At 54.7% G+C, this 27,934-nt stretch overlaps 1 protein-coding gene across 1 annotated transcript; it reads right to left on the minus strand.

The window, feature by feature from the left end:
* Positions 1 to 322: 322 nt before the first annotated feature.
* On the minus strand, positions 323 to 27,704 carry CAPN12 (calpain 12). Its single transcript, XM_050928258.1, is given in 23 exon segments — positions 323 to 1,180; positions 2,187 to 2,245; positions 3,082 to 3,198; positions 4,498 to 4,576; positions 5,129 to 5,203; positions 6,131 to 6,195; positions 7,148 to 7,205; positions 8,209 to 8,262; positions 8,884 to 8,926; positions 10,037 to 10,245; positions 10,628 to 10,639; positions 11,535 to 11,713; positions 12,518 to 12,684; positions 13,372 to 13,446; positions 14,221 to 14,306; positions 15,155 to 15,238; positions 16,064 to 16,232; positions 16,600 to 16,733; positions 18,371 to 18,492; positions 19,185 to 19,254; positions 20,953 to 21,120; positions 23,321 to 23,383; positions 27,696 to 27,704. Coding segments are annotated over 23 exon segments (2,124 nt in total). The 3' UTR covers positions 323 to 1,153.
* Between the last annotated feature and the right edge of the window lie 230 nt (positions 27,705 to 27,934).

Below are 27,934 nucleotides of genomic sequence, written 5' to 3' on the forward strand. Positions count from 1 at the left end.
GAGTGCCACTGAAAATCAGCTTGCATGCCGCCTTTGGCACACGTGCCATAGGTTGCCTACCGCTGGTCTACATAGCTGTTTTTAGTGCTGCTGCGTGAAACCCACAAGCCTGAGTCTGTGGACTTAGGATCTGAAAGTCACTGCCATGTTTTAAAATGCAATGTTGACAGACACTTAGGTGCAACCAGAATATATATTTGTGCTAGTTGCTTTCACCCACAGTAAATAAACCCACCTTAAATATATACATTTGATACATTTTTTAATTAGGTGCTCGGTTCAGCTGCTGAGATTCCAAGAGGCAGAAAATTGACAGTTTCAACATCTAAAAACGTTCATCATATTGGAAATTGTTTGTCAGTAACCCCTCATAGCCACATGAGCAACATGTTCCCCAGCCCACCCCCTTCTCAGATCCCCCCTGCACTCTTGGGAGCTGGATGTTGAAAAGGGCAGGGTCATGCCCTAGCAGAGCAGTCTGTGGAGCTAGGATCGAACCTGCTTCATCCCAAGAGATGAACCAGTTGAGGAATATTTGGAGAAAAGTGCAAAGAGCCACAAAAATGATTCCAGGGCTAGAAAAAACACTTTACAATGAGAGATTTAAGGAGCTCGATCTGTTTAGTGTATTGAGAAGATCAAGGGGTGACCTGATTAGTGTATAAGTACCTTCCTGAGGAGACAATATCTGCCGCGAAAGGGCTCTTTAATCTAGCACAGACAGGCAGAACAAGAACAAAGGGCGAGAAGTTAAACCCAGACAAATCAGAGTTAGAAGGAAGGCAGATTAACAGGGAGGGTGAGTAACAACATGAATTAACTCCCAAGGAAAGTGGCAGATTCTCCATTTCTTAAAGATTTCAGATCATGGCTGACTTTCTGGAAGAGACTTTAGCCAGACAAATTACTTGTCTCAGTACAGGGATAACACTGAACTATTCTGGCCTGTGTGATACGGAAAATCAAACTAGATGATCTAATGGTTCTTTCTGGCCTTGAATGTTAGGAATTAGTGCAAAATGATTAGTGCAAAATTATCTATTCAATTTCTCCTAATGCATCCTCCTTAACTGATTTTTTTTTTTTTTTATTGCATCTTGTTAGGTATTTGTTGCTGATCCTCCCAGGAGACGATTCTGTCACCTCTTCCAGTTTAGGTGAGGGTAGCAAGCTCCAACCACTGAAAGGCAGAAACAAAACCGAACCGTTTAGGCAACCTCAGTCTTTGTGTATCTTCGAGGCTGTGTGTCAAGAGAAGTGCTGCAAAACAGAACCCCCGTTGGAAGCTGCTTTAGAAAAGATGGTTGCATGGGTCGTAGGAAAGAAAAATACAAGGGGTGGCCCAGTAGTTCACTAGCATTTTTTATACTTGCAACTCTGTCCCCTGCAGAGTGTTCAGTAGGGCCCTCTGGTGGAGGCTGGGTAATGCACTGGGTAAACATGTTAGTCCTTTGCCACTAGCATGATGGCTGGCATGGTTTGTCCGAGCTACGCCCAAGCCCGGAAAGGCAATATGGTGATAGAGAGCATTGGCAGATCTGTATGTGGGAAGTCTGGGGTGGAATAGCCAGGAGATGGGCAAGATTGAGGGACGTCTGCAGCGGTGGTGGGGTGGAGGCAGGAGTGTATAGCAGGGTTGGGAGGCTGATCGGGACCGAGGGGGAAAAGCACGGCTGTGGGGAAGGAGCCCGGGGTGGGGACAAGAAGGGGAGAGGGGTTGTGGTTTGGGATTGCAGGTGAACTTGGGCTGAGATCGTGGTGGGGGCACTGTACTAGGAGGTGAGGGGCCTCCAAGTCAGGATTGAGGTGCAGCGGCAAAGTGGTTGGAGACCCAGGAGCAGTTTGGCACTTTGCAGAGCTGAGTGGGAGGAGTTTGTCCTGCTTGGCTCAAACCAGACCTTCTTCCTTCCACTGCTGAGCAGATGCTCCTAATGCCTTCTCTTGAAGGACAAGACAAGGGGGTGATCACGAGGATGATCTGGTGCATGCCCAGGCCCAGCGGTGGGGCATGAGGTGGTGCCGCACAGCAGGGCAGGGCAGCCTGAACACCGAAGCTCGTGAGCATGAGTCTCAGGCTTACTAATGGCTGCTGCAAAAGGAATAGGGGTCTCGGCTCAGCTAGCGCCCAGCGTGAGGCAAAGATCAGCAGCCGCTATGAGCGAGAGGCGGTAACCCGGGCTTCTCACCTCCTTCTGCGTCATGGTGATCGTCCCAGCACCGGCTTTGTCGTACTCTTGGCACTGCCCTGCCACGACAAAAAGGAAGCGAGACTTAGCAGGCAGCTGTTTGCCACATAACGCTCCTCTCCCCCCCTTCACATCCCAATTTGCATCACTGATTCCACGGTGTTGAAATTCAGCAATCCCAACATGCCCTGGAGTTGACATCACGTGCCTATAACATTCTGAGCCATTGTTCCAGTTTAGGTCTGTTTCCAAAGTCATGTGGCTTGCCACACAGATTGCTTTTAAATCCTCTTCTTAAATGAGCAGCTGGGTTACCCACTGATTAATACGGGGAGCCAAAGCTCAGCTAGTGCTGTAACCTCACACCCTGCTCTGACGGTGTCTTCCCCCCTATTGCCCGTTCTCGTGCCGGCTTCCCATCTCTTGCTACAAGACACACCCCAGTTCAGTAAGAACCTGGGCTCGCTATTGAGGTCACTGGGTGAGATCTCCAGCCTGTGCTGAACAGGAGAGACAGACTGGGATGGTCAGAATGATTCATTCTGGCCTTAACATCTCTGAATCTCCTGCATGGGATTCAAACCTCTCCTCCTCACCTTCAGCCCCCTTTAAAATTCTCCATCTCTTCTCCTATTTCTCCCTTCCCCCAGCTAGCACCCGGGTTGCTACCGGGTCACGTTGCAAGGGCTTTATTTCTCCCGGCTCATTCTGAGGAGACAGATTAGATGAAGTGGAAAGGTGGGGAGAAGAGGGGTTACGAATGGTTGCTGACACTGGGGTGTTCTTAGCATGTCATTTGTGCACATGGTTCTGCCGCTGGAGAGGTGTAGATCTGCACCACCACCGATGGCAGAGCTGCTAATCATCTGTTAGCCTAGCGGGAGATGGCACTTACTGAAGATGGCTTCCAGCTGCAGCATGCAGGACAGGAAGCTGTCAAAGTCGATCATCAGGTATCGGTTGCGGTATTTGCTCGTGATGGTCTCCCTCAGCTGGTGGTTCAAGTGAAAACCTGCGTGCAAAGGGCGAAACGGACGACGAAGGCCTGAGAGTCACACAGTGTTCGGACTTTCACTGGGGCTTGTTGTGCAGTTGTTGCAGCTCGTATCCAGGCTGATTTTGTTTTCTCCAGTTTAATGCACCTCAATATCAACAGACACCTACTCGGAGCTGGGGACACTTAATGGATGTCTCCTGTGCTGGACAGATGGTGTGGTCGAGCACAGGCGTGAGGACTCGAGAGCGCTGCAACCTCTGCAAGTTACTTAATTTCACAGAGAGGCAAAGAGGCAGTGAGGTTACGGGAATCCTTATTTAATTACTCTAAACGCTTTGAGCTCTTGCATGGAAGGGGAAAGCCCTGGCAGGAGCTTAAAGAGAGGAAAAGGGGGAGGGGAACAGAGGCGTAGGAAGGTGACTGGCCCAGTCACCCAACAGGTCTGTGGCCGTGCTCAGAGTCTGGACTCGTGGCCCTAGTTTAAAAACACTGGGCTGTGTTTAGTCTTGAGAAAAGACGACTGAGGGAGAACCTGAGCATAGCCAGGAAGGGCTGTTACAAAGAGGATGGGGATCAGTTGTTCTCCATGTCCAGTGAAGGTAGGACAAGAAGTGATGGGCTTAATCTGCAACAAGGGGGATTTAGGTTGGATTGAAGTAGAAACTTTCTAACCCTCTGGGATGGGCTTCCAAGGGAGGCTGTGGGATCCCTGTCGCTGGACTGGAGAGACCCCTATCAGGGGTGATCTAGCTTTCCATGGCCCAGCCTCAGTGGAGGGGGCTGGTGTCGCTGACTGTTTGAGGTCACATCCAGCCGACGTTTCTCTGATTTGAGGATTGCTGACTCTATTGCACAGCGGGTCAGGCAAGCACCCCACATTTTCCTCCCTGTCCCCAGTCGCTGGGATTTCCTGAGCTTGAGAAATGGCAGCGACGCTTTTGAAATCGGTGGCAGCATTTCCAAGATGCTAGGGGAGGGACACCTCCAGGATTTTTTACCAGAGAGTTAAACCCTATTTCTGCACTGAGAGATGCAGTAAAACACAACCCACCCATAGGGTGACTCTCTGACTGTATGCCTTGTCTCTATCCTCACACACATGTGAGCAGAGTTCCACAGAGGGGGCCCCCCCCTTGATCCCTGCAGCTGACCAGCTGCTGTTTCACCTTAGACCCCTCCAAGAGGCTTCACCCTTTTGGCAGGCGTGGCCAATGCTGTTCCTGCGTCCCACCAGAGAGACCCACCAGAGGTCACATTGCCCCAACCGTTTCTTTGTTGCTCTCCTTTAACTCCTGACACCATCCCCCTCCTTACCTGCTGCATCCAGCGCCAGCTGCATTTCGTGGATGTTCATTGTCCCCGAGCGATCCACGTCGTACTTGGTAAAGACAGCCTGTCAAATGGGAGCAGGAGTGTCGGGATCCAAGAGAGTATACGGGCTTAAAATCACACACACCCATCCCTGAGCCAGAGGCCAGCGCCAGGAGGAATCGAATTCAGGGTTTTATAAGGAGATCAATGCACATGCAACCCCCTGGTCAGTATGTTTTGTGGGTCTCTGACCCCTGTTAGTGCTGGAAAGCTGCAGCTGTCCCTGACTTGGCTGAAAGTTGTGACTCCTTGGCAATAGTTCAGAGAGGTGTGAACTGCCTCTGTCCATCTCAGGAAAGGGTGAACACAGAGGCTCAGGAATTATTTCGGTGTGAGATAACTATTTTATTCCTGATTTAAAAACAGGGAGCGGTGCCTTATTTTGGTGACTCACAGGGGCAGAGCTTGGAAGAGCATCAATCTTCCCCTATCCACTGGAGCCCGTTTACTGGGCAGCCTCCAGAAATGGGAATTGTTTGCTTCTCTGGAAGGGCAATGTGGCTAATAACCCAGCTGCTGCATCACTCGGGAGTGGGGGGGACTCGAACCCACGACTTTGTGCCACCGCGTGTACCTCCCATTCTTTAATCTTGCTGCACAGGTGCTTGAACGCCGGCAGTGTCAGTTTTCCGGTCTTGCTGCGCTGATGCTGCTCAGTGAAGGGAAAACACCAGCCCTGCGCAGGGAGGAGATGCACGGCTCTCTCCAATTCCTGCTTCATACCCGGCTGGCTTCTGTAGCAAAGGGGATCCTGTCTCAGCTTCCCCTGTTCTCCCGCCACCATTCCCTGTTCAGCTTGGTGTCTGTGGGCTGCTCCCAGAACGGGGAGCCCCATTCGGGGTTTCTCCGCAATGAGGCGGACGTGGCTCTTCGGACAGTGGCGTATGCTTTGACTGTGGGTAACCCACCCTAGTCTACATACATGGTTATCAGGCTCCTGCAGCTCACGACTGGGCGATGTGAGCCCTGCATCTCAATGGGAATTAAGTGCCTTAATACCTCTGAGGAGCTGGGACAAACTTCTTTAGCTCACACAGTGGTAGGCTCGTGGTCCTAGGTCCAGGGTTCAAACCCCACGGACCCAAGTGGGATTACCCCTTTGAGCTCATTGATAGGGTTTCCCAGGGGGAGGGTCCGCGATCCAAAGTCCTCAGATCCCTTCATCCTACGAGAGCCAGACCCCAGAGGCTCTGCCCCTTCCTTATTCATGCAAACAGCTCCCTCCTCCCCCAGCGAGGTCCTGTTCCCAGGCGGCTCTGGAGCTCAGCTCAGGCCCACCCCACCCATAGAGCAAATGTAGGAATTGCTACTCCCGTTTCCCATCTCCAACAGTGGCTGGCTCTAGAGGACAGTGGAAGAGCCACACAATAGGCAGATACAGGACAATCTACCCCCTTGATCTGTAATACCCATTGCCAGCAAAAGAAGATGGAGGCTGAGCATTGATCTCCCAGTTACAGCTGAGTTCCCTCATGCCAAGGCCTTGTCCTGGGGTTACCCTGTCCTGGGCCGGGTGATGCCATGTGATATTTGTTTCTTAACATCTCCCACCCTAGTTTTCTTCTCCAAAGGATACATCAAAGTGCTGGATGATTTTCTGGCAGAGCTCCAGGCCAAACCCATCTGTCTTCAGCTGACTCTCTGCAAGGTAAGAGTATGGCGGTGTTAGATAAAGGCTTATCTCATAACAGTGGCTGAGACGGGGCTTGGCCCATCATCTTTGCCAGGCCTGCAGTTGTCAAGAGGTGCCGAAGCAGCCTGAAGTGTTTGCCATGCTCCTGGAGGGGAGGGGAGTCTAGTGGTTGGAACGGGGAGGCTGGGAGTTAGGACGGCTAGGTTCTGTCCTTGGCTCTGGGAAGGGAGTGGATTCCATTGGGGGGGTTGGGAGTCAGGAGGGGATTAAGTTCTACTGGTTGATACTGGAATTGGGGGTCAGGACTTCTGGGTTCTATTCGCAGCTCTTCCAGTAGAGGACAGAGAGTGTTGTCCAATGGTTGGAGCAGGAGGCCGAGGCTGGGGGGTCAAAACTGTTGGATTCCATTTCTGTTGCTGGGAGGAAATGTCACCTAATGGTTAGAGAGAGGGGACTGAGAGTCACCACTGATGAGTGATAGTCTTAGCTCATGGTGATCGGAGGGGCTGAGTGGGGGGAGAGTGTATTGTGTTGTCCAGTGGTTAGAGCAGGGGACTGGGAGCCAGGAGCCTCTGCTGCAGACTGCCTGTGCAACCTTGGGCATGTCATTTCTCCTCTCCTGTGCCTCAGTTTCCCCATATCAGGAGGAGAACTGTACTGCCCTACCTCACAAGGGGGAAAGGCCAAGTGTTCCACCTTCTGGACAGGTCCAGTCTGAACTGGTCAAACACTGGCTTCTGTGGTGCTGAACTGATTTATTTCCATTGCCACCAGACCCTTTCCCGTCTCGAGAGGGAGAACGCCTGAGGCAGGCCAACTTTCCACCCTCTAAGCTGAGTCCATTGGAGGTTGCGGACAGTCGGGGCTGGTTTGGGATTAAAGCTTCTCTCTGGGATAGCAGAGCTACAAAGTGCAGCACTGGCCAGGGAAGGGTAGAGGTGATTGCGCAGGGGTACTCACGCTTTGCCGTGACCGTGTTCAGGATATCCTGCAGTTTGGCAGCGTCAATCTGCTCGTCCTGCCAACCAAGCAATGCGAGTGGGTTGAAATGGGGTTTCCCAGGGGCAGGATGGATGGTCCAGAGGTTAGCAAGCTGGCCTGGTACCGGGTTCAATTCCTTGCTTTACTACAGACTCCTTGTGTCAACCTGGGCAAGTCACTTAGCTTCTCTGTGCCTCAGTTTCCCCACTGTACAATAGGGATAATCACACTTCCCTACCTCACAGGGAGTGGTAGGAGGATGAGAACATCAGAGCTGCCACACTGGGTCAGACCAGGGCCCATCTTGCCCAGTATCCTGCCTCTGACAGTGGCCCGTACCAGAGCTTATGGGGAAGTGTACAGAACTGGGCAATCATGGAATGATCCACCTGATTTCCGGTAGTGAGAGGTTTTGGGTTGCCCCGAGCATGGGGTTGTGTCTCTGACCATTTTGGCTAATAGCCATTGGTGGATCTGTTCTCCAAGAACGTAGCCAGTTCTTTTTTGAACACTTATACTTTTGGCCATCACAACATCCACTGGCAATGAGTTCCACAGGTTAATTGTGCATTGCATGAAAAAGTACTTCCTCGTGTTTGTGTTAAACCTGCTGAATGTTCATTTCACTGGGTGACCCCTGGTTTTCATATTGTGGGAAAGGGTAAATAACACTTCTCTATTCATTGCTTCCACACCGTTCATGATTTTCTAGACCTCTGTTAAATTCCCCGCCCCCTCAGCTGTCTCTCTTCTAAGCTGAACAAGCCTAATCTACATGAGAGAGGATGGGGTGCTCAGGTACGGTGTTAATGGGGGGCAGACAGATACCATTGGACTGACTTCCCCCCATAAAGAACATTGGAAATAGCCAGTTGCCTTTTCCATCCTTGCAACCCATGTCACTTCAGTTCGTCTGAGGTCAGAACTTGGCCCCAAGAGCAACTCAAAGCGTTCGTGGGAGATCCAGAGCCCAGCTCTGTAGAAAAAGACCCCAATAACCCGTCCCAGTCAAACCCAGGATCCTTCCCCACCCCACTCACCGGTCCTGCAAGCTTCAGGAAGGTTTGCTCAAATTCTTTCTCGTTGGGGATTCTCTGGGGAAAGAGGGTCACATTTTCAGGCCTGTGGCATTTTGCCTAAAATATTTTCACCTGTGAAGAACCTCGGTGGAATCTTCTCCTGCACTGCAAGAGGCTCTGCTCTGGGTGCTGCTAGTGGGGGCCAGGAAATGTGGGATCATTGGGGTGAGACCTGATAGGAAAGCTGCCTCAGCATGAAATGCTGAGGAACAACCATGCCCCAAATTTTCCATTTGGTTTCGGATGGTTCCTAGGTTTAGGCCCTCCGAGGGAAAATACCAGGGCTGGTTTTCTCCTTTGCATTTCTAACCTGCTGCAGATCAGGGGCAAAGGGGTTGTCAGTGCACAAATCCACACTCATTTCCTTACTGCCGTCTGGGGCTTATTGAGTGCCCCGTTCCTCCACCTGAATCCACATGGATAATGAGTTTGTCCTGCAGAATATTCTGAGAGCTGCTGGCTGATGGGTTTTGTGCTTCCTGGCTAGGAAGCCAGCGGGTTTCACCAGCGGGTGGACTTAGCCCCGCGTTGGGGACAGTGTTGAAAATTCCTGGGAAGTGCATTGAGATGCTGGGATGGAAGCTGCTTTGCTGGTAAGCCTGACTGTTCAGAGTAAATTAGCTGAAATGCCGTTACCTGAAGGGGTCTCATGTCTGCTCTGATTTCATCATCAATTTCCCTGGAAGACACAAGAATATTGCACAATAGCTTGTTAAGATGGGCACTCAGTGTCTGTCTATCTGAGGTACTTCAATGGCCGCCTGTTCCTGGGGAACTGAACACCTCAGCATTTTCAGTGTGTTTATCCTCATACGCCTGTGAGGTCGGGACATGCCTTTCTCCCCATTGCACAGACGGGAAGTGAGGCTGTGAATGACTTGCCCATGGTACAGAGAGAGACTTTGGCCACCCTGGGAACTGAGTCTCCTTATCCTTCCTCCCAGTACTGGGTTGGTTTCTTTACCCTTTTCCTTCTCTCTCTTCTTGAGCATCTTCCTTTTGCTTAGCCATTTAGAGCCAGCGTTCCAGCCCTCTCTGGGAGAGCACTTAGCCGTGCTTAAAGTTAAGCATGTGCTTTGCAAAACAGGGATGGATTTAAGCACGTGCTTAAAATGCACTGCAGAACTGGGGCCTTGAACTGTGCCATGCCGCCTGCTGCTGCCATTGAGGGCGCTATCCCGCCGGGCCACACACACCCCCCCGTTTGATCCTTTTCCCAGCTCCGGTGTTAGGAGACCGCTCTGCAGTGGTGGGGGTCGACAGAACCGCCATGCAGCAGGTGAGAAAGGCATGCAGCACCTCGAGGTGCCAGCGTGCTGTATGACGTGGATTAGATGTCACACACCCCCTCTGGTGAGCTAGTAGGGATGGGGAAACTGAGCAGGGCCATGACTTGCCCAAGGTCTCACGGGGGGATGGGGGAAGAATTGGGAAAAGAATCCTGGTCTCTTGAATCCCAGCCCCCCATGATCTGACCACTAGCTAATAATCCCTTGGAGATCCAGGAAAAGAACCCAGGAGTCCTGACTCCCAGCCTAACCATTAGCCCCCATTCCCTTCCCAGGAGTCATGAGCCCCCATCTTTAACCAAACCACTCCCCCACACATCTGGGGCAGGGCTACCGCAGTCCTGACTCCCAGCCCCTTGCCTTAACCCCTCAGCCATGCTGTCGATGGCTGTCAAAGTGCAACGCACTATTAAACTGGATGCGCCAACCCTGCGCCGTGCAAATCCCTGTTCATCGCTTCTCTTTGCAAGGCCCGCGGGTGTCAGGAAGCTGAGACTCACAGGAACTTGTTTGCCTTTTCCGTGAAGATGCGCAGGGTGAAGCTGGACTCCTCCATCGGGTAGCCAGTGCTGGGGATGATGAGATAATCCCCCGGTGGCAGCCTGTAGCGGCCGGTGACATCCCTCATGGGCACGTATGAGGTCCAAAACATGGCACGGAGAGACGGGAGCAACGCCCTCCTCTGGGACACGTTCTTCAGCTCCAGGTACTGTGGGGAGATGGGTCTGAAATCAGAGGGAGTCGGGCACCGAAATGACTCCGACGGTCTGGGCTAGTCAGTCTGGAACCTGGTCAGTGGCATGGGATTGGAGTCAGCTGAATTCCTTGCAAGCCACTGGAGTGACACTAGTTTACACCAGCTGCCAATCTGGCCCCACTGACACCAAACGAACAACACCAATTTATACCACCCGGGGATCTGGCCCTGTTCACGCCTTTCGTTGATCTTTCCTGCAGTTCCCCACATGGCCCAAGCTCCTCTCTGCGCCATCCCCATGTTTTAACCACTGCGAATCAGCCGTCCGGCCACAAACTGGGAGGGAAATCTGGCCCGCGTGCTGAGGGAAATCACAACCTCTCTCGCTAGTTACCTCCTTGGGCATCTGCAAGAGAAAAACAGCAGAAGGGGAATGAGAGCAATTGAACAAGAAACCCAGGTGGTCCCCACCCTCCCCAGGGCTCTTGTGCCTCTTCCACTGGGACACGGGGCAATCTCTGAGGAGGGGCTGCTCACGCCACGTCCCTACAGCATCACTCACAAGGCGCGTCGGGTATCGGGGTCCCTAGCGGGCTGCAGAACCTGCTCCATTCCCGGTCTCCAGAGCTGGCTGGAGCAGGCAGCTCCCTTCCAGCAACACCCCAACCTGCCCTGGGTTTCTCAAGGAAATGGTAAGGGCTGCAGCAGCGTTGTGGTGAAGACTGGAAACTGGGGATCAGTTCGCCTCTCTCTGGACCTCCCTTCCCCTCTGTCAAATGGGGGAGAATGCTCCTACCTCTGCCTGTTCGGGGCCTAGGGGGCAGAGGCTGTCTCGCTCGACGTCTGCGCAGCACCTGGCGCAACATGCACCTTGATCTTGGTGGAGTTCCAGGCAGGGCCCAGCATGAGGCGGCCTTGACCTCTGTTGGGGTGTCTCACTCCTCTTTGACCTGTCCCCCTTCCCAGCACCCACAATCCCCCTTGCTAATACCTCCTTCCCCGCCCCAACCCCGTCCTTCGTTGACTCTTCTGGGGGGATTATTCGCCTCTGATGTTAAGGGGGCCAGGGTCTCACCTTGGCTCTTACTGCAAATCCAAGCGCTGTGGGACAATTGCCCCGAGCCCCTTGGCCAGGGACGGGGAGCAGAGCAGCTGGCAGCCCCTTGGGGCTGTCACTCTCCTGGGGCTAGATGGAGCCCACTGGGTGGACAGGGGATTGGGCCAGTGAGCTCAGCAGGAGGTGCTCCAGCTTGCCCCCGGGCGGGGTGGGGCCCCTTACACTTCCCAGGCTCAGCCCTTACCTTCAGGATCTCAAAGCCAATGGGCAGAAAGTCCTTTCCCCTCTTTCTGTCCCGGCGCCGGTCCTTCTGCATCAGGGAGACCAGCAGGGTGCAGCTGGGGTCCAGGCGCTGCTTCCGCAGGTCGGCCTCATCCGGCTCCAGCAGGCGGACGTGGTACTGGGGGTTCATCCAGAAGCTGTCTGCGGGGGCGAGGCCAGGCCAGTCTCACATCGTGGGAGAGGGGGAGGCTCCACTCATAGGGTGTCGCCTCCCCAATGAACTTTGTGCTTTGTGGGGAGGGGGTCTTGGGCCAAAGAACCTCTCCCACCCCTGGGGATGTCTGCACTTGCTTCAGCGTGGAACAGCCCCCACTGCCTCTGCATCCACTCCCCCAGCCCGTGGGGGGAGAGGGGGGCTGTGGATCTGCCTAGTCATTGATCCCCTAAGCCCATCCCAGGTTCTGCCCTAAGGGCCTTGTGCGCGCCAGCGGGTAGGTCCCTCCCACCCTCCTGCCCCCCCTACTCAGCTGCTTGACTCCTGCAGGGGCTCCTTGCATCCTGCCCCTCCCTGCTCTGCTGATGCCCCTCAATCCCATGCCACAGCCCCCTGCTATCCCAGCCCTGTTCTCCCCAGTGACCCCCGGTTCTGCCCCTGCCCCTCAATCCCGACCCTCAGCCCCCTGCTGTCCCAGCCCTGTCCTCCCCGGCCCCCGGTTCTGCCTCCGCCCCCCAATCCAGACCCGCAGCCCCCTGCTGTCCCAGCCCTGTCCTCCCCGGCCCCCGGTTCTGCCTCCGCCCCCCAATCCAGACCCGCAACCCCCTGTAATTCCAGGGCCAGCTGCTGTGTTGACTTCTCTCTGTGCTCAGTCTCTGGGGGTTTCTCAGGGGGGACAAGCTGTGGGGCTCAGGCTGAGAGTCAGCAGCCTTTGTTCACTCTGACTTCCCAGGCGAAGGGCTCACGGGCCAGTCTCTGTCCCCACCCCTCCTTCGGGCAGAGCCCTTTACCTCGAAGGCCTGAGCTCCTGCACCCGCCGGCGGTATAGCCAGTGCTCCAGCGCCCCTGGAAGGAGCGGACATTCCAGCCGAGCCCCTTCTCCTCTTCCAGCAAGTCTGGAGTCAGGCTGCAGATCTCCAGGGCGTCAAAGTACCTCAGGAAGTCGTCCATTTGCATCCTGTGTGTTGAGACAGATCGAGAGAGCTGGGAGGTGCAGACACAACCCAGTGCTGGCCCGTCAGGGAGCCCTGGAGCACCTCGCTCTGAGCAGGATCCAGCGGCCCAACTCCCCCGCTGGCAGAAATCAGTTCCGTCCTGTCGACTCCGCTGGAGCGGCAGCAGTTTGCACACCAGCTGGGGATTGGGCCCCTCCTCTCCCCACGCTCGTAGAGCCTCACAGGCGACCTAGCCTGTCTCGTTACTACATCACTGTTCCACAGCACGTGGGGGGAGTGGGCTGATTCCATCTAGCAGGTCAGGGCGCCAGAGCGGGAGTCCCAAGATCTGGGTTCTATTCCGAGCTCTGCCACTGACCTGCTGGGTGGCCTTGTGCCAGGCGCGTCCCCGCCTCTTGCCTCCGTTTCCCCTCCCAACCTTTGTCCATTTGGACTGTAACTTCTCTGAGGCAGCCCCTGGCACAAAGCGGGCCCTGATCATGGTCAGGGTCTGTGCAGCCCCTGGCACAACGGGGATCTCGATCTCAGTCGGAGGCCCAGGTACTACCGTAATACTACTGGTGGTAACCATAGTAACGCTGAACAGTGCCGCCTGTCATTGAACATACCTGACATGCCCTGTGCTGCCGTTTCCCACCCCGCCCCGGTATCCCGTCCCCCTTTGTTGTGTGTGGGGCTGGGGCTCTTACCAGAATTCCCCATCTTCCTTTCTCACTTGTAGGCTCTTCTGGAGCTTGGGATCCAGCCCTGCCCACAGTGGGGAGCTGAGAAGGAGAAGGGTGTGGGGGTTAAATGTGATACCCACGACTCTGCCACCCAGTGTCTGGGCCATATAGACCCCATACCTGCCCCAGAGTTACTGGCTCAGGTCCTTTAGCTCTGGCAGCTGAGGCTTGTGCTTTGAGATGCAGAGTCCCACTCCCGACAAGCAGTTGTGATGGGGGGAGTCACTAGGTTTCACACAGTCTTACGAGTTCTTTGCATGTGAGCAAGTGGTCAGTCTTTGAAGAAACCCTTGTCTTTAATTTCATTTTGGGGCCCTCGGGGGGGTTTGCGCTCCACCCTAATCTCCCTAACTTGAGTCAGCTCTTGGGGGTGGAGCCGGGAACTGCGTGGTGGGGCTGAGATCCCTGAACGAGGGGCTCACCTCAGTGCTGTGTGGGACCAGCCTTGTTCCAGGACTGGCGTTCTAGTGTCTTTAGTAAGTTGTACTGAGAACATTCCCTGAGGCCACATCCCTGATTTCTCTTCCAATGGGAAACTGACCCCCCAATGCCCCATACGCTGCTGCTGCTTGCAGAGGGGTGACAAGCTGGTGAGCCCGGGAGCATAAGCGAACGGAGCTCGGTCTGGCAGCTCAGGCTGGGGAGGTTTGTGTTTCATAGTCCAGAGATCCTGAGTGCAATCGCTGCGCACCCATAAAGCAACGCGGCCTGGGGACAATGTATGTTGAAAGCACTTGTCAGAACACTGCCGTGTTCCTCACTAACACTTGGTGTGCCCCTCGAGTCCACCCCCCTCTTTTTCCCCGCACTCACTGATCGCTCCACCGGCCGTTCCACTCCACCTTTCCCCAGGGGTTCCTCAGCTGCAGCAGCTTTAGCTTCTTGCCCCTGTGATCCAGCTATACAAAGGCACGTGGGGAAACAGGCTTGAATCGTGGCACGTGGTCGCTGTTCAGGAAGGTTGCTGGGACCCCACCCGGCCCATCACGCTGACCAGTCATGGCTCATTGTTTCCTTGGGCCCTGTCTGTGTCTGCCTGTCGACTCTCGTGTTATCTGTAGCCTGTACCCCAATCTGTCATTCTGTTCTCTGTACAGCACCTAGCACTGTGGGGCTCTGGTCTGTGATAGGCTCCCAGGTGCTACAGTGATGTGGTAATTATTGAAGGATGGAGCTCCTCTGGCCTCAGTTTCCCCATTTGTGTAATGGGTATAATAACCCTTTCGTGGGCTATTTAGATCAGCAATAGGCAACTAGAAGGTAGCAGAGGGAGACAATGTGGGGTGGGGGGGGTGGAGTCCTGACACCCTGTCACGGGGGTGGGGGTGGGATGCCCTGGCAGGGGGTGGTTAGCAAACCCAGCCTGTAGTGGCAGGTCCTGTCCTGCAGGCTGGGCCCAGCTCCTCCTCCAGCCCGCTGGCTCTCACCGCAGCATCATGTGATGGGCACATCCACACGCAGGCGAGGTGCTCCCCGGGGATATCTCCCCCTGGCGCCGCCTAATCCCTTGCTGTGGGCTGGACGATGACCCAGTGGGTCAGGCCAGCTCCCTGGTTTACACTGGATCCCCATTGGGGCAGGGATTGCCTGTGCAGCACCTGGCACGCGGGGGCTCTGATCTCACTGGGGGCTCCTGCGATACCCGTCACAGAGGTAACCCGGCTGCGTGTCTGCCCCCAGGATCCCCAAGTGCTGCCCGGCCCTGCGCTCCCTCAGCCAGTGGAAGGAGGGGTAGCTACGGGCCCACCTTGCGAACACCCGTTATGGAGTAGGCGTGTCCCTTCACCAGCCCCTCTGGCGTGTGTCCCTCCATGTCCTCTTGCCGGGTGATCTAGGGGAGAGGGAGAAAACACCCCCATAATCAGGCTTTGCCTGCGCTACAGCAAGGCGCCCCGCTGAGAGACCTGGGGTCCCCTTGCCATGGCCTAGGGTGACCAGATGTCCCGATTTTATAGGGTCAGTCCCAATTTTTGGGTCTTTTTCTTATATAGGCTCCTATTACTCCCCAACCCCTGTCCCGATTTTTCACACTTGCTGTCTGGTCACCCTGGCCATGCCTGCTATGCCCACTCCCGCCAGGTGCCCCCGCTGTGTGTCAAACCGCAAGCAGCATGGGCTGGTGGGTAGGATTGTGCACTGGAACCCTCAGAGCGCAGGGTGTTACTCCCACCTCTGCTACTCAGCTGTGGGGACGGGGTCATTCCCCTGCCGGCCCGTTGCCTTGTCTGTAGAACGCCAGCTCTTTGGACTCTGCATTTTACAGATCCTAGCACAATGGGGGGCCCTGATCTCGGCCGGGGTCTGGGCGGCGCCCGGCGCAATGGGGCCCTGGTCTCGGCCGGGGTCTGGGTGGCGCCCAGCGCGACGGGGCCCTGATCTCGGCCGGGGTCTGGCCGGCGCCCGGCGCGACGGGGCCCTGATCTCGGCCGGGGTCTCTGGTAGCCAATATCATAGCAGGCTCCTAAACAGCTGTGTGGCCCAGCCACCAGTAGCAGGAGCCAGGACCACGGGGGAGAAGTGCAACCCTCACACATGCCAGGAGCTGGGTCTCGCAGATTAAGATTCCAAGCTCCGGGGTTCAATTCTGCTCCTGCTGCTCCACCCGTGGCCCATTATTACATCTGTGGCTGAGCGAAGAGATTCTCTGCACGCTCACCTTGATGTGTGCCCCCATCAGAGACCTCTTCGTGAGAGCCGTGCGGATGACTTTGAAGAGCTCTGGATTGGGCATCTTGAGCTGGTAGGTTTCCCCGACCCCGCCCGTGAAGTCCACAAAGGCCTCGTTCATGTACCCGCCGTTCATGGCCTCGTAAGAGCCGTTGAGCCTGAAATGGGGCAGCGAAGGGGAAGGAGAAAGAGAGCACGCAGGATTGAGAGGCAGGACTTCTGGGCTCTGTGCCCAGCTACAGGAGGAACGTGGGGTCTGGTGGATTAGAGGGGGGGGTTGGGACTCAGGACCCCTGGGGCCTATGCCAATGACAGTGTGGATTTGGACAGGCTCTGTGCCTCAGTTTCCCCCACTGTCAACTTGAGAGAATGACCCTTTGCCCATTTTCTCGGCTCTCTGAGTTCTCTGGTCAGCCAGTGTGACATCAGTGCCAAGGGTTGCTCTCTGTTGTCCAGCAGCTACGTTGCCCCATGGGAATGCAAGGTTGAGCGCAAAGCTACCCGGGCAGGGATCAGCCAACTCACTTGGCATAGGCTTTCTCCAGCAGGGGCATCCAGAATTCATCACTCTGGCAGGAGCGCACGAAGACCAGTTCTCCGTTCTTCACCGGCAGTCGGTCGTCAACCACCACATCCACCCACTGCCCGTACTGCCAGAACTGGAGGGTAAGAACCCATTAGTACAGTGCATGCTGCTACCGGACCCCTCGGGGCTAGACCCTGTCAGTCCAACCCAGGGGGCCCCTGTGATCTGGGGAGCTGCTCCCTAGAAATCCTACAGCATCTCAGAGGGGGAACATGTTAGAGCTGTTCTGGAAAGGGGGTTTCTGCTGGAAAACCTGAAATATTTAATAGGGTTTATGGTCAGAACAGTCCATCAGCTCCTTTAGTCTGCCCTGGATTCCACAGGCCAATACATTTCAGTCAGTGACTCCAGTATTAAGCCCAGTGGCGTTAGTCCCTGAGATCTCCCTGACTCAGTTTAGGAAGGCAGAAGCCGGTCCCTGGTATCCAAAACATTGAGAGACTCTGAACCAAAGCCTTTCCATTCAACAGTGCCACTATGGTGCCTTATGGGCATTGTAGTTCAGTCACCTTGTGTTCCTGTTCTCCTCCATGGGCCAATCCCTCTGGCTGGACTACATCTCCCATGATGCCCCATGGCCCAGGATGCCTATAGAACACCTTCCAACAGGCCAGATAGTGATGCATCCTGGGAGATGTAGTCCAAACCCAGGAGCCCTGGCTGTACCGGAGAACAGGCTCTTGAGACCCTGGAACTACAATCCCATGAGGCACCATGGTGGCATTTTTTAAAACCAAAATATGTCAGTTTTTTTGGGTATTTGATGGAAAAATTTTGGCAAGGCCCTTGATCCGGGATCAGCACCCACAGCAGCACCCTCCTATTGGAACGTATCCAGCACAGAGTGCTGCCGGGGTGAGCAGTACCCACTGGTCAGTGCCATGAAGCTCAGAGCCAAATTCCCTGTGCGAATGAGGCTGTTTCAAGCTGGGGCTTTCGCTTAGTCCAGATTGATGCATGGGGGCGGGAGGGAGGACGCCAGTTTGCTGGAACATTGCAGGTTGGGAGCTTGACCTGAATAAGTCTGCTTGCTGCTTAGGGGAGATTGGAAACAGTAAGGGGGGGATGGAGCCTAGGGGTTAGGAGAAGGTGAATAGCACATCCTGAGAGGGGGATTTCCCTGAGACCATAAGGAGTGACATGGAGCAGAACGCAGGCGGTGCGGAAAGCGGCCAGGGCTGAGCCGTGGGTTCCTCTCACTTCTGACAATCGGACCCTTCATCCGTTCGGTCTTTCTGCATTGTGGACAGGGCTGGCCCCAGCTTTTTTGCCGCCTCAAGCGGTGAAGGAAGGGGGGCGGGGGAAAGCCACGATCAGCAGCACTTCGGTGGCGGTTCTACCGCGCTGCTTCATTCTTCGGCGTCAATTTGGCAGCCCGTTCTTCCCTCCCAGAGGGACTGAGGGACCTGTTGCCGAATTGCCACCGAAGACCTGGACGTGCCGCCCCAAGCACCTGCTTCCTGCGCTGGTGCCTGGAGCCGGCCCCAGTTGTGGATGGACAGCACCTGACCGAACGGTACCCTGGGGCCCCTGACATGCCAACCCTGACTTAAAGGCTCCCTTTCACTCCTAATGCACAACCTAGGCTCCCCCCCCCCACAACTCCTGAGCCATCCCCCTCGCCAGGTGGGGAAATGCCCCCTCCGTCCACCACCATCCACCAGCTCCCCTGACCAGCCCCGTTTTGGTCCCACAGGCTGGACAACCCACCTGGAAATGGAAGATGCCAGCATAGTCCTCCTGTGCAAAGCTTTGCCCCTTGGGTACCACCCTCTGCATGAGCCGTGGGTCGAGGGTGAGAGACGCAGCTGCAGCCAGGAACCAGCAGTTGCCTGTTGAAGGGGTGAGTCAATTTGGACAGTTCTGTTGCACTGGATCATTTGAACCCGCGACCTTTGGCGCTACCGGCGATAGCTAACCCAGCTGCATTGGCCCAGAGACAGACTCACTGCCACCGTTCTGGGCCACTGTACCTGGATTCCCACTCTGTGGTCCAGCAAGGGCTCCTGGCTCCCCAACCACCACCTCTCTTGGGTGGAGACTCGTGTCTCTCTCCTGACCCAGGGTCACAGCCCCTGCCTACACAGTGGCACAGACTGCCTAGGAATCCCACCAAGCCTTGTTCCTTTCCCTGCAAGCCCTTAACACTTTCCAAGCTCTGCATTAGTCTGCTGCAATAACATGCAAACGTTCGCATTTCGAATACAATGTGCTCCTAAGAGGCGTATGTTAAACCGTATTGAATGACATTTAATTCAATAAGGTTTGTCCCTGGGAAACTGCAGGGAAATTCTCTCTCTCATGCCCATGGACTTCTGTCCGTGGGTTAGCCACAGGAGAGCAGCGCTGCGTCCCATGTCTGCCGCTCCAGGCACCACAGTTGTGAGGCTGCAGCTACTGCCCCCAGATGGCGTGAGGGCTCTGCCAGCCAGGCGAAGTTTTCAGCCCACCTCTTTGCGCATCGTCCGAGGTGGAGGATGAAACCACGCGCAGGGCGCTCAGAAGGAGAGGAGAAGGTGCTTACCCAGCTTGCCCTGCTTGACATCAGTCCGGCTCATATCCTCTTCTATGAACTTTGGGGACCTGCAAATTTCCTGCAAGACAGAATAGAGACGGGAGCTTTCTGGTTTGAGGAGGAAAGTCCAGCATGCAAATTACACAGCAGGAGAGAAATGAATGGTTGTCATTTTTGATACCGTGATGGCAGGCGTCACCAGGTGGCACTGTTACACATAGTCTTCCAAGTTCTAAGTGTGTGAGCAAGGTTTGCGACTCATGCAGACATGCTGTGTAGCTGTTAGTTTGGGGTTACACAAGGGTTTTGCGTAGAGGCAACTTGGGGAGAGAGAGAGCTGGGAGAGTAGCCAGCTAGTTTGCTCTCTGCCTTTTGCACTATTGAGTGTCAGTTCCTGGGGCAGAGTTGCTCCATGAGCATTGGCGTTGGTCCCAGGACAGGGTATCACCCTGCATGCTGTTTGACCATCTCACATCAAGACTGGGGCATGGATGTTACATCTAGAACAGACACACACTCCACATCAGTGATTTCTCCCCCAAGGGGAAGCCAAACTGCCGGGCTCCAGACACCTGTTGCCATTCAGCACTGGGGCAACACTGGTGTTAGCAGTGGGATACTAGTGCCAGAAGAAGGGGCAACACTACAGATGTTGAGTGTTCTCATCTGAAAGCTATCAATCCCTGTTCCTATCCCTCTGTCCACTGTGCATTCTTCACTAGCAACTGTAGCCTCAGCAGCAAAAAACAACTTGCCACTGTCGCGGGGTCACAGTAGAGATGGTGCGTGGTAGGGTGTTAGGCCGGTCTCAGGACCTTTCATCCGTTCCAGCTGATGGGAAATTTCCCATTTGCAGCTGAGCTTGCAAGATTTCCACCATCCCAGACCAAACTGTTGCCAGAGCACCTTGCGTGGAACCCAAGTCCTGGTTTGGACTCAAGTTGGCACTGGGGTCCCTTTGACAATGGCATAAGATCCTGCCTCAAGCAGTCAGTGTTTGCCGCAGGACACACCTGTATACAGGAAGAATCGGCAACCTAACCTCTACCCAACTCCGGTTTCTGGTACTGAAACAAATCACCTGTCACTTGGCTAATCCTAAAGCAAACAGCCGGAAGTTACACTGCTGCCTGTGCTGCAACGGTGACTGAGGAGAGATCTCCAGGCTAAGAAAACGAGTCACCTTCTTAATTAGAGACTTGCATTCTTGCCCTGTTAAGTGACAGCTCTGTTTGTGCCCTGGGCCACTGCCACCACCCATGTGCCGTCCCAATTCCCGATGAACGAGACACTGTGGTTACTCACTACACTAGCTCCTAGAGGTCCATTTTGGAACCAGGGAAACTGAGGCCCAGAGAGATACAGTAACTTGTCCAAGGTCACTTCGGGGGTGGTTAACCAGGATTTGAACCCTGAGTCTGCGTCCAGTGTCTTAACCACAAGGTCAAGCTTCCTCAGCTGAGATGCAGGGACTCTCTCGCTTTGTGTGTCTACACTGGCACAACGGGGCCCTGATCTCAGTCAGGGTCTGGGCAGCACCCGGCGTGATGGGGCCCTGATCTCGGTCGGGGTCTGGGCAGAGCCTGGTGTGACAAGGGGCCCTGATTTCGGTCGGGGAGACTAAGCACTTATAAAACCCAGCAGCGCAGCATCCTCCCGCCCTCGGGAGACTCATGGGGATTCGCATCTTGGCTCTCCTCGAGGAGGGAGCCGATGGCAGGAAACCCCTGAACCGTCTGCAGGGAGCACTGGCTGACTGCGAAAGCATCAGACCTACCTGTGGCCTCTTCCACTCCAGCCCCCTAATATTCTCAGACCCAAGTCCGAGTTGCCAGTATCCGAGTGAGCTGGGGACAGCGTCGAAGAGCGGGTCGGTGAAGAGGCATCGCTCCTGCAGGCATTGCTGCTTGAGCTCCTGGTACCTCTGCCCCGAGTACGGGATGACCTGGGCGGGCTCTGAGCTCGGGTCGCTGATGAGACGGACGGTGATCCCGGGGGAAGCCATGCTCAGCTGTGCCGGCAACGCACTGCAGCAGGCTCCTGTGCCGTCACACGGGTGTGTCCTAATGAAACCCAGGGCCAGGGCCAGTGTTTGTTAGCCTTTGTCAACAGCCGGATTTTACTCCACACCAAACAAAGCTGGAGGAGCTGGTTATTGATCTGAGTCCCTACGCACTTTAGCTGCTGTTAACTCTTTGGTTGGTCCCATCCTGCCTGGGCGAGATGGGTCATCACCAGGCCTCCTGTGTCCTATTTGACTGTTGATTTGGGTGTTGAGAGGGGGAGGGATGGACTAGTGGCTACAGCAGGGGCGAGCAGAAGCCCAGGACTCCTGGGTTCCGTTGACATGTCTCCTCTCTGGACCTCACTTTCCCCATCTGCTGGTACCATGCAAATGGGCCAAAGTGTTCAGAGCTGGTTACCTAAAATAAGGTTCTTTGGTCCATCTCTCGGTGCCGTGCACTGCCAGTGCCCAGTGCTCTGTGGGAGCTGAGAGCCCCCAAATCCCAGTGAAATCAGACCCACACCCAACTCAGAGTCCTGGCTCCCAACCCCCTGCTCTAGCCATTAGACCCCATTCCCCTCCCAGAGCCAGGACATAACCCAGGAGTCCTGGCTCCCAGCCTCCCCTGCTCTAACCCACTAGATCCCACTCCCCTCCCAGAGCTGGAAATAGAACCCAAGAGTCCTGGCTTATAGCACCCCCATTCCTCTCTCAGATCCAGGCATAGAACCCAGGAGTCCTGGCCCTCCAAAGCCCACTGAAGTAAATGAACACACTCACTCACTCTGTAAGTTTTGGCCCAAGATATAAAAGGGTTAATTCCTTATCTGGGGCGCATTTGGTGAGACGAGTACCTTTGCTACTCTAGAGATCATAAAACAATGTGTTATCAGGCCCTGTGGAGGACCCACCCAGCCTGTGCCTGCCCTGCCATGCGCTGGAGCAGACTGGAGTGATGCTGATGCCCTCTGGGTTTGCTTTGCCTGAGTTAGCTACACAGCACAAGTGCCTGGGCTCGAGACGGGAGCTGCTGGTCCCTCCTGGCTCCGACCCCCTCGGATGGAGGAAATAACCGAGTTCCCTCGCTAGCTATGCGGCCCGGCTGCAGACGCGCACCGGGCTGCACCAGTGAGCACCGCCACAGGAGGCTGGGAGGGGGCTCCCCGCTATGATGAGGGATCCAACCCGATTCCTGGACCCTGCAAGTGTTTACTGGAGCTGAAAACCAGTTTGCTTTATCCTGTGTAGCTTCCCCTCCCCTCGGGGGGTGCCCAGGAGTCCTGGCCGACCCCCACGTGCTCAGATATCGCAATCCAGTGCCTAGTGAGCAAGGGAGACCTGGTCCCAAGGTGCCAACTGCAGGACAATTACAAAGCAGGACATGGCGTGTGCCTCAGAGAGCTCTCGGGCTAAATCACCCATCACAGAGGGACTGCGGGTCAGGAGTGAGGGGCATCAGCCGAGCTGTGTAGGAGGGATCCCAGGCTGGGATAGCAGAGGGGCTGTGGGTCAGGAGTGAGGGGCATCGGCCGAGCTGTGTAGGAGGGATCCCAGGCTGGGATAGCAGAGGGGCTGTGGGTCAGGAGTGAGGGGCATCGGCCGAGCTGTGTAGGGGGGATCCAAGGCTGGGATAGCAGAGGAGCTGTGCGTCAGGAGTGAGGGGCATCGGCTGAGCTGTGTAGGGGGGATCCCAGGCTGGGATAGCAGAGGGTCTGTGGGTCAGGAATGAGGGGCATCGGCCGAGCTGTGTAGGGGGGATCCAAGGCTGGGATAACAGAGGGGCTGCTGGTTGGGAGTGAAGGGCATCGGCTGAGTTGTGTGTGGTGGGGGGATCCCAGGCTGGGATAGCAGAGGGGCTGCAGATGGGGAGTGAGGGGCATCGGCAGAGCTGTGTGTGGTGGGGGGATCCCAGGCTGGGATAGCAGAGGGGCTGCGGATGGGGAGTGAGGGGCATCGGCAGAGCTGTGTGTGGTGGGGGGATCCCAGGCTGGGATAGCAGAGGGGCTGCGGATGGGGAGTGAGGGGCATCGGCCAAGCTGTGTGTGGTGGGGGGATCCTAGGCTGGGGTAGCAGAGGGGCTGCGGGTCGGGAGTGAGGGGCATCAGCAGCAATAGCTTCTGTGACTCCAGTCCAACTTGGCTACAACACCTTCTGCTGGCTCCTCAGGCTATGGCAAAGCCTGAAGAGCCACTGGCCATGATTTCTGAAAATTCGTGGTGATCAGGGGAGGTCCCCGACGATTGGAAAAAGGCAAATCTAGTGATGAGAAGAAAGAGAACCCGGGGAACTACAGGCCGGTCAGCCTCACCTCAGTCCCTGGCAAAATCATGGAGCAGGTCCTCAAGGAATCCATTCTGAAGAACTTGGAGGAGAGGAAGGTGATCAGGAACAGTCAGCATGGATTCACCAAGGGCAAGTCATGCCTGACCAGCCCGATTGCCTTCTATGAAGAGACAACTGGCTCTGTGGATATGGGGAAAGCAGTGGACGTGATACATCTTGACTTTAGCAAAGCTTTTGATATGGTCTCCCATAGTATTCTTGCCTGCAAGTTAAAGAAGTATGGGCTGGATGAATGGACTACAAGGTGGATAGAAAGCTGGCTAGATCGTTGGGCTCAATGGGTAGCAATCAACGGCTCCATGTCTAGCTAGCAGCCGGTTTCAAGCAGAGTGCCCCAAGGGTCGGTCCTGGGGCCGGTTTTATTCAACATCTTTATTAATGATCTGGAGGATGGCATGAATTGCACCCTCAGCATGTTCACAGATGACACTAAGCGGGGGGGAGAGGTAGATACACTGGAGGGTAGGAACAGGGTCCAGAGTGATCTAGACAAATTGCAGGATTGGGCCAAAAGAAATCTGATGAGGTTCAACAAGGACAAGTGCAGAGTCCTACACTTAGGAAAGAAGAATCCCAGGCACCACTACAGGCTGGGTACCGAGTGACTAGGCAGCAGTTCTGCAGAAAAGGACCTGGGGATTACAGTGGACGAGAAGCTGGATATGAGTCAGCAGTGTGTCCTTGTTGCCAAGAAGGCTAATGGCATATTGGGCTGTATAAGTAGGAGCATTGCCAGCAGATCGAGAGAAGTGATTATTCCCCTCTATTCGGCACTGGTGAGGCCACATCTGGAGTATTGCTTCCAGTTTTGGTCCCCCCCCCCCACTACAGAAGGGATGTGGACAAATTAGAGAGTCCATCTTAGGGCAACAAAAATGATTAGGGGGCTGGAGCACATGACTTATGAGGAGAGGCTGAAGGAACTGGGCTTGTTTAGTCTGCAGAAGAGAAGACCGAGAGGGGATTTGATAGTTGCTTTCAACTACATGAAAGGGGGTTCCAAAGAGGATGGATCTAGACTGTTCTCAGTGGTAGCAGATGACAGAACAAGGAGCAATGGTCTCGAGTTGCAGTGGGGGAGGTCTAGGTTGGATATTAGGAAACACTATTTCACTAGGAGGGTGATGAAGCACTGGAATGGGTGACCCAGGGAGGTGGTGGAATCTCCTTCCTTAGAGGTTTTTAAGATCAGGCTTTACAAAGCCCTGGCTGGGTTGATTTAGTTGGTGTTGGCCCTGCTTTGAGCATGGGGTTGGACTCGATACCTCCCGAGGTCCCTTCCAACCCTGAGATTCTGTGATTCTACAATTCTAAGCTTTAGCTCTGGAAGTTGGTGGTTTAGTTCCCGGGAGACAACTCAGACAGTGGCTGTTTATAGCAGCTATTAGCGTCGCGGAGGAGGGACCAGGGAAAGCCCTTGTTAAAATGCTGCTCTCCACTTGTGGGTAGAACTGGACTAGTTTCCTGACCTGTGCAATTCCTGCAGTGTTTGAATACAGCTGCATGTCAATGGATACGTCTCGGAACACAGAATGCAGGCTGTGCCTACAGGGTGGGGGAGCCGCTATCCTGCGAAGCCGTGACTCTGACAGAGATTTGATGGAGAATCAGCCGAATGTGAGCTCCCGGTGTGACACTGGGGCCATAAGAGCTAATGCCAGCCTGAGATGATGCATCAACAGGGGAATCTCGAGTCGGAGCAGAGAGGTTCTTTTCCCTCTGTATTTGGCCCTGGTGTGACCACTGTTGGGATCTTGAGTCCAGTCCTGGTGCCCACAACACAAAAAGGATATTGACAAATCGGAGAGGACTCACAAGAGAACAATGAAAGGCTGGGAAAACCTGCCTTGGGGTGATAAATGGCTAGACTCAAGGAGCTCAAACTTAACCAAGAGAAGGCTCAGGGCTGACTTGATCACAGTCTGTAAGTACCTACACGGGGAACAAACATTCAGTAACGGGCTCTGATCCAGCGGAGGAAGGTCGAACCTGGCGTTGAAGCTAGACAAACTCAGAACGAAAATAAGATGGGAATTTTTAACGGTGAGAGTCATTAATCATTGGAATAATTGACCAAGGGTCATGGTGGAGTCTCCATCACTGACTATTTTAAAATCAAGGCGGGCTGTTTTTCTAAAAGCTCTGCTCTGGGAATCGTTTCAGGGCAGTTCTCTAGCTGGCGTTATACAGAGGTCAGACTAGATCACAGTGGTCCCTCCTGGCCTTGCAACCCACAAATCCTTAGAGAGACCATTTGCTCCAGCTTTTGCTGAGATGCCAGTTTCAGATATTTAAAAATTAGACCTGATTGGAATATTTTTGCCCCACCCCGGTGGAAAAATTTTGCCTTTTTGTCTGAAAACTTTCAGGTTTTGAGTGGAAAATGAAGTGTTTTTATTAAGAGGTCTGGACAACAACTTTCCATAAAAAGGTTTTCCCCAACAAAAAATTCAACGTTGACCAAATGAAAATTTTCACAGCAAGCCTCTGTTTTTGTGAAAAGCAGAATTCTTCTTCCCTTGATTGCATCCTCTGAGATCGGGTCGTTGTGCAAGCATCCAACCACCTTCATCGCTCCAAGGTGGAACTAGGATCCATCTTCGTTAATGCAATCTATCTATTGCGTCTTTTTCAGTCGTCTCATGTCACGTTGGTCAACCCACAACTGTGCTCAACCATGTGCATCGTAACTGGGACGATTCACCCCCACAGGGGTACTGCTGCTCCCCATGTTAAGAAAATCACTCCTCTACATGTCCTTCATGAGGATGCTCCAGGAAGAATGGCTGAGAAGATCAGGACAAACCCAAGCTTACCCCTGCAAACAGTTCTCTTTTACAACACAAGTGTGTTTGTCATCAGGGCACCTGTTGTGGGCCCATTTGTCCAGCCCAGATTTCTATGGTCTACGGCTGACATCAGAAACCAGACTCGTTACTGACCTGGCCATGCGTGTACCCCGCTTTGGTTTGCCATGCCACTCCCAGGTCCTTGCAGGGCCAGTGCAACCATTTAGGTGGATTAGGCGGTTGCCTTGGGCGCCGAGATTTGAGGGCGCCAAAAAGCGCCCCCCAATTTTTTTTAAATGGTTGAGCAGCCGCTGCTGCTGGGACAGAGAGGGAGTCTGAGCTGCCAGCGGCAGCCGGCAGCCCAGGGTGTCTGGAGGGGGCGGAAGGCAGCTCCCATGGAGCTGCCGCAGTCGTGCCTGCGGACGGTCAGCTGTTCGCGCAGCTCCGGTGGACCTCCCGCAGGCACCACTGCGGCAGCTCCACCAGAGCCACGGGACCAGCGCGCGGGGCGGCGAAATTGCCGTCCGCCTAGGGCGCTCAAAACCCTAGCGCCGGTCCTGGGTCCTTGTGAACAGATTTTGAGTGGACCAGTGTCAATGCAGAGCCAGTCCTCACACCTGGGGCGTGTTAAAGGATCCCATGTGTGGCTGGAGCCAAAGACAGACAACGTCACACGTCACTGACGACTGCCCGCGGAGCAGATTTGACATGGTCTGAGGGCTCTGTGCCTCCCTGACGAGGCTGCTGCAAGAAGAAGGCAACTGCTTCCTTGGCTTTGCTCTTTCTTACCACCCTCTCCTGCCATGCGGCCTTCACCAGGGCCTCTTTGCTCCTCCTCCACAGGCTCTGAACCAGCAAAGTCGCACTTCCTGGATTTTGTCAGCTACTTCCCGGACTTTGCCTTCCGTCCTAGTTTTATGGCACAAGGTGGTTCTGAGAGAAACAGGCTCGTGCCACAAAGATACTTGGTCAAAAACTCAACCATCAGAGGCGGGAAGGGGGGAGACTTAATGGAAAATGTACAACCAGGCCCAAAATAATAAATTGCTTGAGTGTCTCCGTACACCCCCTGTCGGCTCGCCACCCACCCCGTCTGCTCTGAGCTCTGTGCGATGGGCCTGGAGTGCCAGGGAGCTTTCAGCGCCTGCGATTAGCCGTTGCGAGCAGGTTCCTTTGCTTAGTAGAAAGTGGCTGCGTCATTAATAGGGGATGATTGACCACCCTGGAGCTCTGTGCGGGAAGCAGCATGGCTCAGTGAATCGACCGCTGAAGTGGGACTTGGGGGAGGTAGGTTCTGTCACTGGCCTGCTAACCGAGGGTGAGTCACTGGGCCACTCTGAACTTCAGTTTCCCCACCTGTGAAATGGAGACAGCCATACTGACCTTGTTCATGAAGTACTTGGAGATCGACAGATGGAAGGCACTCTAGAAGAGCGATGCCTCTTGCCTGCATGGGATTTACTGCCAGGTTTAATTAGGGTTTACTTTTTCTTATTATTTGTATTAGGGTAGCACCTGGGCCAGGACTCTGTTGCATTACATGCTGTGCAAATGTCTGGCCCAGAGAGCTAAGGGATGGCTACTTGTCAATCAGTTCTTGAATGTCCATGGAGAGTGACGGG

This window comes from Gopherus flavomarginatus, chromosome 18, assembly GCF_025201925.1.
Source record: "Gopherus flavomarginatus isolate rGopFla2 chromosome 18, rGopFla2.mat.asm, whole genome shotgun sequence".
Classification (NCBI taxonomy): domain Eukaryota; kingdom Metazoa; phylum Chordata; order Testudines; family Testudinidae; genus Gopherus; species Gopherus flavomarginatus.